General features: G+C 42.5%; 1 protein-coding gene across 1 annotated transcript; it reads left to right on the top strand.

The window, feature by feature from the left end:
- The first annotated feature begins 383 nt into the window (after positions 1–383).
- On the top strand, positions 384–11,791 carry LOC120020029 (5'-AMP-activated protein kinase subunit gamma-2-like). The gene is made up of 11 exons (XM_038963455.1): positions 384–484; positions 1,137–1,218; positions 6,173–6,231; positions 6,352–6,397; positions 6,481–6,535; positions 6,685–6,811; positions 7,100–7,265; positions 7,395–7,432; positions 7,569–7,715; positions 7,789–7,882; positions 10,857–11,791. The coding sequence occupies exons 1-11, from the start codon at positions 404–406 to the stop codon at positions 10,886–10,888; spliced, it is 927 nt and encodes a 308-aa protein (XP_038819383.1). The 5' UTR covers positions 384–403; the 3' UTR covers positions 10,889–11,791.
- Positions 11,792–12,351: the final 560 nt, after the last annotated feature.

The raw sequence follows: 12,351 nt of genomic DNA, 5'->3' as shown, positions 1-12,351 counted from the left end.
TGATTTGTAAAGTGCTGGTGTGAATTGTAATGTGAATATTAATTCCATTACATTGGTGACACCGGTTGCTATTCGCAGAATATGACGCTTCATAAGATAAATTACTCCGGTTTTGCTTATTTCACCAATACAACAAGTGTCATCCTGATTGCAAAATCACAATCCTTCACATTTAAGTCTTATTATGCAGGATGTGTTTTGATCATAACCCAGTTTTTGCCTGGTGATAGCGCAAAGCTTTTTGCAGTCCTGTCAGCGTGCACTGTTGGAATAAGGGATTCCCCCAGCCCAAGAGGTGGCATCATTGATTCAGTATGAATATTGAGATTATCCGATATACACATTTAGTGTGAATATTTGTGTGTCTGTCTTTACAGCTGCTGAACCAGACAGTGATATTTACATGCGCTTTATGAAGTCCCATAGCTGCTATGACATCGTTCCCACCAGCTCCAAGCTGGTTGTGTTTGACACTGGACTGCAAGTAAGTAAGCCCAGCTCCTACACATGACTACACTTTGACATCACGATGGAGCTATCATGGATAAGGGACCATATTCAAAAAGCGCTTCAAAGTAGAATTGCTGATTGAGGATTATTTTTGTGTTTTAGATCATAATGGATAAGACTACATGGACACGGGGCAACTGATCTTAGATCAGCAATCTGAGACACTTTCTGGCCAGGCCCAGACAGACACACAGGGTTGAGAATTCAGACTATGTATAAATACGTTTGAGTAGGCCTGACTATAACCTAACATTGAGCTACAGTATAGCTTTTGTTTATCTTACTAGGTTTGTCCACTGAGGGACATTCTTATGGCTATTGAAGTGTCTCCTTGGTTTGAAAGGCACTGAGAGCCGTTTGGTTAATGTTCCATGAGGAGAGCAGTGCTATTGCTAGTGCTAATGATTTGCCTCATAAAATGGTTAAACAGTAATCAGCCACTGAATCTATTCAACTCAAGGTTTTAGTTCCCTTATCTGAGTATGAAACCCCTTAAAACCAGAATGCTTTAGTGTTTGATTTGGATTTCAATTGAACACTTCCACATTTGTACAATATGTACAATACCACCTTCAGAACCTTGCCATCCATGTGTTTTTGTGTATGATTGTGGTCTTTTCTCACAGGTGAAGAAGGCTTTCTTTGCCTTAGTGGCCAATGGGGTGCGTGCTGCTCCACTGTGGGACTCAGAGAGGCAGTGTTTTGTGGGTAAGAAACGCCTTTTGTGTATGACACACGTTCACATGAAATGCATTCATGCTTAATGCATTCACTGATGCAAACACCTATATTCACCAATGAATGCATATCAGGGCCGTAGCCAGGGTCTGAGATTTAGTCAGGTCTGGGAAGAAAGTTGAAGCTCGTTTAATGCATTTCTATACAATTAAAACATTCTTAAAATGCTAATTCAAAGAACAGCAAAAACAAGCAAAACCCTAGCCATTATCACATTGGTTGCTGTAGCTTCATTCACCTCAGTCGATCTATAAACACATAGCCTGTTAGCTATACAGTTAGCCACTACACATTAACTCACATTAACTCAGCACCGGAATTAAAACGTTTTTTGTTGTTGCAGTTTTACAGCTAATTTCCTACAATTCTACACATATTGCCATGACTTATCTGAGTGAGAGTGACTAACAAAATCAATGGGGTCCCTGCAGGCCCTGTCGGTAATCCGTCCATGATTACTACAAGTTTAGATAGCTGGCTAGACTCACTGGACTAATTTACCAATCTAAAACATGTTAACTTACATGGGCTAATTGAATGACTGTCAGTGAGTGACATAACAAGAGGAAAACTGATGAAAATCCATGTTTTGAAATTGCACCTTGTGTATTCTACTATTCTAACTCTCAAGTTGAGACCCCGACTGAGTTCCTCATTTTATATATATATACACTGCTCAAAAAAATAAAGGGAACACTTAAACAACACAATGTAACTCCAAGTCAATCACACTTCTGTGAAATCAAACTGTCCACTTAGGAAGCAACACTGATTGACTATAAATTCCACATGCTGTTGTGCAAATGGAATAGACAACAGGTGGAAATTATAGGCAATTAGCAAGACACCCCCAATAAAGGAGTGGTTCTGCAGGTGGTGACCACAGACCACTTCTCAGTTCCTATGCTTCCTGGCTGATGTTTTGGTCACTTTTGAATGCTGGCGGTGCTTTCACTCTAGTGGTAGCATGAGACAGAGTCTACAACCCACACAAGTGGCTCAGGTAGTGCAGCTCATCCAGGATGGCACATCAATGCGAGCTGTGGCAAGAAGGTTTGCTGTGTCTGTCAGCGTAGTGTCCAGAGCATGGAGGCACTACCAGGAGACAGGCTAGTACATCAGGAGACGTGGAGGAGGCCGTAGGAGGGCAACAACCCAGCAGCAGGACCGCTACCTCCGCCTTTGTGCAAGGAGGAGCACTGCCAGAGCCCTGCAAAATGACCTCCAGCAGGCCACAAATGTGCATGTGTCTGCTCAAACGGTCAGAAACAGACTCCATGAGGGTGGTATGAGGGCCCGACGTCCACAGGTGGGGGTTGTGCTTACAGCCCAACACTGTGCAGGTCGTTTGACATTTGCCAGAGAACACCAAGATTGGCAAATTTGCCACTGGCGCCCTGTGCTCTTCACAGATGAAAGCAGGTTCACAATGAGCACATGTGACAGACGTGACAGAGTCTGGAGATGCCGTGGAGAACGTTCTGCTGCCTGCAACATCCTCCAGCATAACCGGTTTGGCGGTGGGTCAGTCATGGTGTGGGGTGGCATTTCTTTGGGGGTCCGCACAGCCCTCCATGTGCTCGCCAGAGGTAGCCTGACTGCCATTAGGTACCGAGATGAGATCCTCAGACCCCTTGTGAGACCATATACTGGTGCGGTTGGCCCTGGGTTCCTCCTAATGCAAGACAATGCTAGACCTCATGTGGCTGGAGTGTGTCAGCAGTTCCTGCAAGAGGAAGGCATTGATGCTATGGACTGGCCCGCCCGTTCCCCAGACCTGAATCCAATTGAGCACATCTGGGACATCATGTCTCGCTCCATCCACCAACGCCATGTTGCACCACAGACTGTCCAGGAGTTGGCGGATGCTTTATTTCAGGTCTGGGAGGAGATCCCTCAGGAGACCATCCGCCACCTCATCAGGAGCATGCCCAGGCGTTGTAGGGAGGTCATACAGGCACGTGGAGGCCACACACACTACTGAGCCTCATTTTGACTTGTTTTAAGGACATTACATCAAAGTTGGATCAGCCTGTAGTGTGGTTTTCCACTTTAATTTTGAGTGTGACTCCAAATCCAGACCTCCATGGGTTGATAAATTTGATTTCCATTGATAATTTTTGTGTGATTTTGTTGTCAGCACATTCAACTATGTAAAGAAAATTTATTTAATAAGAATATTTCATTCATTCAGATCTAGGATGTGTTATTTTAGTGTTCCCTTTATTTTTTTGAGCAGTGTATATATACACACACAGCACCAGTCAAAAGTTTGGACACACCTACTCATTCAAGGGTTTTTCTTTATTTGTACTATTTTCTACATTGTAGAATAATAGTGAAGACATCAAAACCATGAAATAATTGATATGGAATCATGTAGTAAGCAAAAAGGTGTTAAACAAATCAAAATATATTTTCTATTTGAGATTCTTCAAAGTAGCCACCCTTTGCATTGATGACAGCTTTGCATGCTCTCAACCAGCTTCACGAGGAAGTCACCTGGAATGCATTTCAATTAACAGATGTGCCTTGATAAAAGTTAATTTGTGGAATTTCTTTCCTTAATGCGTTTCAGCCAATCGGTAATGTGTTGTGACAAAGTAGGGGTGGTATACAGAAGATAGCCCTATTTGGTAAAAGACCAAGTCCATATTATGGCAAGAAACGCTCAAATAAGCAAATAGAAACGACTGTCCATCCTTACTTTAAGACATGAAGGTCAGTCAATCCGGAACATTTCAAGAACTTTGAACGTTTCTTCAAGTGCAGTCGCAAAAACCATTAAGCGCTATGATGAAACTGGCTCTCATGAGGACCACCACAGGAAAGGAAGACCCAAAGTTACCTCTGCTTCAGAGGATACATTCATTAGAGCTACCAGCCTCAGAAATTGCAGCCCAAATAAAGTTCAAGTATCAGACACATCTCAACATCAACTGTTCAGTGGAGACTGTGTGAATCAGGCCTTCATGGTTGAATTGCTGGGGAAAAAACACTACTAAAGGACACCAATAAGAAGAACAGACTTGCTTGGGCCAAGAAACACGAGCAATGGACATTAGACCGGTGGTAATCTGTCCTTTGGTCTGATGAGTGCAAATTTGAGATTTTTGCTTCCAACCGCCGTGTCTTTGTGAAACGCGGTGTGGGTGAACAGATGTTCTCCGCATGTGTGGTTCCCACTGTGAAGCATGGAGGAGGATGTGTGATGGTGTGGGGGTGCTTTCACTGTTGTATTCGGCACGTGACAAATAAACTTTGATTTGATTTGACAATGACCCAACACACCTCCAGGCTGTGTAAGGGCTATTTGACCAAGAAGGAGAGTGATGGAGTGCTGCATCAGATGACCTGGCCTCCACAATCACCCGACCTCAACCCAATTGAGATGGTTTGGGATGAGTTGGACCGCAGAGTGAATGAAAAGCAGCCAACAAGTGCTCAGCATATGTGGGAACTCCTTCAAGACTATTGGAAAAGCATTCCTCATAAAGCTGGTTGAGAGAATGCAAAGTGTGTGCATAGCTGTCATCAAGGCAAAGGGTGGCTACTTTAAAGAATCTAAAATCTAAAATATATTTAGATTTGTTTAACACGTTTTTGGGTGCTACATGATTCCATATGTGTTATTTCATAGTTTTGATGTCTTCATTATTATTCTACAATGTAGAAAAGAGTAAAAATAGAGAAAAACTCTTGAATGAGTAGGTGTGTCCAAACTTTTGACTGTATTTATATATGTATATATATATTCCGGACTCTGACATTGCTCTTTCTGATATTTCTTACATTTTGGGTTATTTGTGTGTATTGTTTTGTATTGTTAGGTACTGTATACTGCATTGTTGGAGCTAGAAACATAAGCATTTCGCTGCACCTGCGATAACATCTGCTAATTATGTGTACGAGACAAATAGTTTTATTTGATTAGATTTATAGACCACATGAATTTAGACCACATAAATAAAATTCAATAAAACTTGCTAAATTGCCATTTTGGCATGTCCCTCTGTGCACCCTCTGTGACTTCTATGAAGATTTTTACCCACTTAACCCCAACATTTCTCCAACTTGTCACCATCACTCTAAAGCCTTAGTTATTTTGTTGCTTGAAAATGTAATTTCTGAAGATTATTATTATTTATTTCATATGATTAGTGATTGATCTAATCACATGAAATGTCTGTCCCTAATTTTAATGTCAACCCTGTTACGTGAACTGAACTGTCTTTTTTTAATATGGTGAAATTATTTATTTTAAAATGTTTTTTTCAAAAGAAACATTGAACATCTAATAGTCAAACTATAGTGTAAAAACCGGTGAACTGGTTCTACTCTTTTTGGCCATTTTCTGGTGTTTTGTGGTGTGAAACTGAATGGGTCGAGCATACCACGTCAACTCCCTGTTACCCATAGCTAGACAGGCTACAAATGTTTTATTAATACATTTTTTTGTTAAGTTTGCATTCAATTGCCCATCCCTGTTGCACATAACAAGCTTCCATTCCCCCTGTCACGAGGGAACTCATGGCTGATTTAAGATGAAATTGTCAACCCTGTTACGGTCAACCCGGACAATTTATTTGGCACTTAGGCACTTACTATAGTAATTTTTATTTAACCTGTTGAGATGGGAAAACGTGTTTTTTAATTAAGTTGTACGTGTGCTCTTTATGACAGAATTGGTGAAATATTTATTATTTAGATGAAGCTATGTTACCCAAAAGGTATACTCATTTGGTGGAACCACCCAGATAAAAATTATCTCCAGATTTAAATACGACGTTAGTCAGTTTTGTTATGAGTCATAGCCAGTCGAGCGTGATTTGTTGACATGAAGTCCGTTAGCAACCTAATGCTTTATGACAGCTTCATGACAACTGTTAGTCATTCTAAAGGCGTATATGTCTTCTCATTTCAGGAATGTTGACAATCACAGACTTCATCATCATACTACACAGATACTACAAGTCACCGTTGGTAAGTTTGAGTGGACAAAACCATTTGCGTTATGTTTGTTCGACATGTGAAACCTATGATGGATTTCTGTAGTTCTCTAGTGTGTTTTTTAGATATCAATACAGTTGTGTTGTTTTATAGGTGCAAATATATGAGTTGGAAGATCATAAGCTTGAGACGTGGAGAGGTATGTAACAAGCTCTGGTTTATATTATAACATTAAATGACATGTATCGAACATTGAACTCGCATCGTTTTCCCTCTCCACAGAAGTATATTTGCAAGAGACATTCAAACCTTTAGTGAACATATCACCTGAATCAAGGTAAGTTGTTACTGCATAACAATGGCTATTATACAGTTGTGAATGTGTGTACGACTGTTTGCCGTGTATGTGGTTTGAATATACATACCTGCAAAGAAAACGCCTGCATTTTCTTTTAATGTGCGTTTTATGTCTGTCTGTCTTTGAAGCATATTTGATGCAGTGTATTCCCTCATCAAAAACAAGATCCACCGTCTGCCTGTCATCGACCCTGTTACGGGAAACCCACTTTACATCCTCACACACAAGAGGATCCTCAAGTTCCTACAGCTCTTTGTAAGTCTAAAACCATTACTGACAACCTGACGTTAGGTTTTATGATCATACACACTAGTCCCATTGGGACTGTCCTTCTTAAACAAAAAACTGACAACTCTGCTTTTACTTGAACACTGCCCTTGGAGTTGGACAATAAACTGACAACTCTGCTTTTACTTGAACACTGCCCTTGGAGTTGGACAATAAACTGACAACTCTGCTTTTACTTGAACACTGCCCTTGGAGTTGGAGAAGAAGGTGAATAGAAACTGAGTGTGTCTCTCTCGCTATGTTGTGTTGTTCCAGGTGCGCGAGATGCCCAAGCCAGCCTTTATGAAGCAGACCTTGGGGGAGCTGGGCATCGGTACCTACAAGAACATAGCTTTCATCCACCCTGACACACCCATCATCAAGGCCCTGCAGATCTTCGTAGAGAGGAGGGTGTCTGCCCTGCCTGTGGTGGACGTATCTGGTACACGTTACTGTAAAACACTTTGTGACAACTGTTGTTCAAAGATGCTTTAAAGGGTAATTTGATTGATTTAGATTCAGTTTAACTCTCGCGGTGAAGCCTAATGGTTATGTTTCAATATCCTCACAGGGAAAGTGGTGGATATTTACTCCAAATTTGATGTCATAGTAAGTGGTGGTTTACTAAATATTGATGATCTTAATACAGCTTGCTAATCACGTGACTTCCCCCTCAACAATATATTGTGAATATTTTCCTTCAAAAATACATCCATATGAGTGTGTCTATGTATCATGTGTATAGAACCTGGCAGCAGAGAAGACGTATAATAACCTGGACATCACCGTGACCCAGGCTCTGAGGCATCGCTGGCAGTACTTTGAGGGGGTCATGCAGTGCCACAAGCTGGACACACTGGAGACCATCGTGGACAGGATTGTCAAAGCAGAGGTGAGTTCTAACACACACGCCTCTCTTCCTCTCTTTTTCTCTTTCTCTCTAACTTTGTGTGCGTGTGTGTCAGGTCCATCGGTTGGTGGTGGTGGATGATCGCTCGGCCATCGAGGGCATCATCTCCTTGTCTGACATCCTGCAGGCCCTGGTGCTCAGCCCAGCAGGTATAGACGCTCAGCATTCCTAACCACCCTCGTCCTACACCTGGACCCTGAGCTCCCTCCCTCCCTCCCCACCCTGTCCTGCCCCGCCCTGTACCTCTCACACAGGTAGGACACAAACACAAACTCTGGCCCTTGATGGTTGGCATCCACATGCGGATGGCACGTGCCTGTGCTCTTGAGCTGTCCTGTATTGCCAACTCGTTATGGTGTAGTATGGGCTTGGCTGTGTGTGTGTCCTGTGTCCTGACTCTGGGCCATGTCCTGTCCTTTCCTCCTACCCTCAGATTAAAATCGAATCGAATCAAATCAAATTGTATTTGTCACATGCGCCAAATACAACACGTGTAGACCTTACAGGGAAATGCTTACTTACATGCCCTTAACCAATAATGCTGTTTTAAGAAAATACCTTTAAAAAAGTAAGAGATAAGAAAAACAAATAATTAAAGAGCAGCAGTAAACAACATTAGTGGGGCTATGTACAGGGAGTACCAGTACAGAGTCAATGTGGAGGCTATATACAGGGAGTACCAGTACAGAGTCAATGTGGAGACTATATACAGGGAGTACCAGTACAGAGTCAATGTGGAGGCTATGTACAGGGAGTACCGGTACAGAGTCAATGTGGAGGCTATATACAGGGGGTACCGGTACAGAGTCAATGTGGAGGCTATATACAGGGAGTATCAGTACAGAGTCAATGTGGAGGCTATGTACAGGGAGTACCAGTACAGAGTCAATGTGGAGGCTATATACAGGGAGTACCAGTACAGAGTCAATGTGGAGGCTATATACAGGGAGTACCAGTACAGAGTCAATGTGGAGACTATATACAGGGAGTACCAGTACAGAGTCAATGTGGAGGCTATATACAGGGAGTACCAGTACAGAGTCAATGTGGAGGCTATATACAGGGAGTACCAGTACAGAGTCAATGTGGAGACTATATACAGGGAGTACCAGTACAGAGTCAATGTGGAGGCTATATACAGGGAGTACCAGTACAGAGTCAATGTGGAGGCTATATACAGGGTGTTACGGTACAGAGTCAATGTGGAGGCTATATACAGGGGGTACCGGTACAGAGTCAATGTGGAGGCTATATACAAGGGGTACCGGTACAGAGTCAATGTGGAGACTATATACAAGGGGTACTGGTACAGAGTCAATGTGGAGGCTATATACAGGGGGTACCGGTACAGAGTCAATGTGGAGGCTATATACAGGGAGTACCAGTACAGAGTCAATGTGGAGACTATATACAGGGAGTACCAGTACAGAGTCAATGTGGAGGCTATATACAGGGAGTACCAGTACAGAGTCAATGTGGAGGCTATATACAGGGTGTTACGGTACAGAGTCAATGTGGAGGCTATATACAGGGGGTACCGGTACAGAGTCAATGTGGAGGCTATATACAAGGGGTACCGGTACAGAGTCAATGTGGAGACTATATACAAGGGGTACTGGTACAGAGTCAATGTGGAGGCTATATACAGGGGGTACCAGTACAGAGTCAATGTGGAGACTATATACAGGGAGTACCGGTACAGAGTCAATGTGGAGGCTATATACAGGGGGTACTGGTACAGAGTCAATGTGGAGGCTATATACAGGGAGTACCGGTACAGAGTCAATGTGGAGGCTATATACAGGGAGTACCGGTACAGAGTCAATGTGGAGGCTATATACAGGGAGTACCGGTACAGAGTCAATGTGGAGGCTATATACAGGGAGTACCGGTACAGAGTCAATGTGGAGACTATATACAGGGAGTACCGGTACAGAGTCAATGTGGAGACTATATACAAGGGGTACCGGTACAGAGTCAATGTGGAGGCTATATACAGGGAGTACCGGTACAGAGTCAATGTGGAGGCTATATACAGGGGTACCGGTACAGAGTCAATGTGGAGGCTATATACAGGGGTACCGGTACAGAGTCAATGTGGAGGCTATATACAGGGAGTACCGGTACAGAGTCAATGTGGAGGCTATATACAGGGAGTACCGGTACAGAGTCAATGTGGAGGCTATATACAAGGGGTACTGGTACAGAGACAATGTGGAGGCTATATACAGGGAGTACCGGTACAGAGTCAATGTGGAGGCTATATACAAGGGGTACTGGTACAGAGTCAATGTGGAGGCTATATACAGGGAGTACCGGTACAGAGTCAATGTGGAGGCTATATACAGGGAGTACCGGTACAGAGTCAATGTGGAGGCTATATACAAGGGGTACTGGTACAGAGTCAATGTGGAGGCTATATACAGGGAGTACCGGTACAGAGTCAATGTGGAGGCTATATACAAGGGGTACCGGTACAGAGTCAATGTGGAGGCTATATACAGGGAGTACCGGTACAGAGTCAATGTGGAGGCTATATACAGGGGGTACCGGTACAGAGTCAATGTGGAGGCTATATACAGGGGGTACCGGTACAGAGTCAATGTGGAGGCTATATACAGTGGGTACCGGTACAGAGTCAATGTGGAGACTATATACAGGGAGTACCGGTACAGAGTCAATTGTATTGATATTTTGTCTGCTTATAGTTTCAAATAATAAAGAAGAATGATAATTGATGTAAGATAAAGTGTTTGCATTTCTGTGCTTTGGAAGGAAATGCATTTGCTGCTGCTGTCATAATGCATTTGGAATTTGCTGGTGCATCAGTTCCCAGAATGAAAAGTACAGTGAGCAAGACTCATCATCAACTCAGATGTGAGACGTGATGAGAAAGAAACATGAAGCATCTTGCACAACTCTCTCCCTAAAGCAAAGAAGCCTACTGTTGTTATGTTGGGCATTAGCCTGGTCCCAGATCTGTTGGTGCTGTATAGGCAACACCTATTGTCATTGCTATGCCATAACAACAACCATAAGAGTTGGCTATACAGCACAATAAGATCAGAGACCGGCCTAGTGGGATGTGTTCTCACCTCACATGTCTGTCCTCTCCTCCCCTAGATGCCTGCAGAGAGGAGGGCCTGCTGGAGTGAGAGGGGAAAAGCTGTGGGGACCACTGAGGTTGAAGGCTGTCATAAAACTTAGTATTCTACTTCTATGGCTTCAGACATGGGGCCCAGAGCCCTTGGTATTGATGCTCTAGACTTTGAAACCAAAAGGCTGGGCTGGACTGATACGGGGATGTAAAGGGCTCTAATGCCTGAGGACCAGCATCTCTCTGTCTAAATGGAACTGGGCTTCATTCACTGTGGGAGGGTTTTAGTAGGGTGGAATGATGACGCAGGGTGAGGTTGAGCCAGTCTGGAGACTGTGGCTATGTATATGAGAGCTATGTATATTTTGGTTTTGCTCTCTATCTTGCTGCTCTGTCGTTGTTCCAGCAACAGTGCCTAGTCACTCCCAGTAAGTTTTAAACCTTCAAGGAACAAGAAGATTGACAGATATGGTCAAAGCGTCTTAGACTTGATGATACACACTTTAGGATAAATGGCAGGTTTTCATGCTTTACCTTGTAATGGTGGAAGGGTCTGTATTTTTATATGAGTAATATGCTGTGAAGAGAGACGGAACATATAAAAGGCCATATTTTAAGACGTGTTTTGCCTGCTTCATGTACTTGCAAAGGAAAATGGCAGATTCTGAACTGCTCACAACTGGTCTCCTGTGCTGTGGCCAGAGTAACACAACTCGGACAAAACTCATCTCTGTTCTATTACTGTAAATAACAACGTTTTGAAGAAAAGTGCCAGAGAAAGCTTTATTTTTTTTAAATCTAAGTTTAAAACAAATTATGTTAAACTGACTACAGTTTAATATTCTTTTTGTAAATATAACGTGGCAGTAAAATGTTGTATTCAAAGATGGACTGTACATGTGCAAGCGATAAATGACACTATAACAGTTATAAATGTTGTTCTTTACTTTTCTAAAAGCAGCAAAATAAACAATGACACTGTATTTTTATGTAATGTGTGTTGCTGCATATGTTCTTTTTTATGGTACATTTTCACCACCACATATTTAACTATATTTTATTGTGTTAGCAAGAAAGCCAAATTAAAAGTGCCTAGGTAAATACATTTGATATAATGATAATCCTGAATACATTGATTGATGTAACATTTTGATAACCGCCATACACATGAATCATGTAATGTCATACAGTATAACACATGTTTTATGCTCTTTGATGGAACTTATTTGACGGTCATGGCTATAATGCCTTCAATGATAATCATCGTGGCATTGGATGTCTGAACACTGCCACCATCTAGTGGTTAGGAGCTGCACTGCAGGCATATCTGCACCTGTTCAATGATTGACCATCACGCGTGTCCTGAGAGTACTCTTAACTTTGATGGCACCATAAGCATATTTAGTCTGTGAGGCTCAGAGGAGACCAATGGCAGTTTGTGTTTTCCCCCTCTTGTCTTCGAAGCTTCATGCTAGAAACTATTGGAGGGCTCCTATGACAAATTGAAATGGAAGCAACTTC

Source organism: Salvelinus namaycush, chromosome 25 (genome assembly GCF_016432855.1).
Source record: "Salvelinus namaycush isolate Seneca chromosome 25, SaNama_1.0, whole genome shotgun sequence".
Classification (NCBI taxonomy): Eukaryota; Metazoa; Chordata; class Actinopteri; order Salmoniformes; family Salmonidae; genus Salvelinus; species Salvelinus namaycush.
The sequence above is the reverse complement of the archived record's forward strand: the minus strand, read 5'-3'. Positions and strand labels throughout refer to the sequence as shown.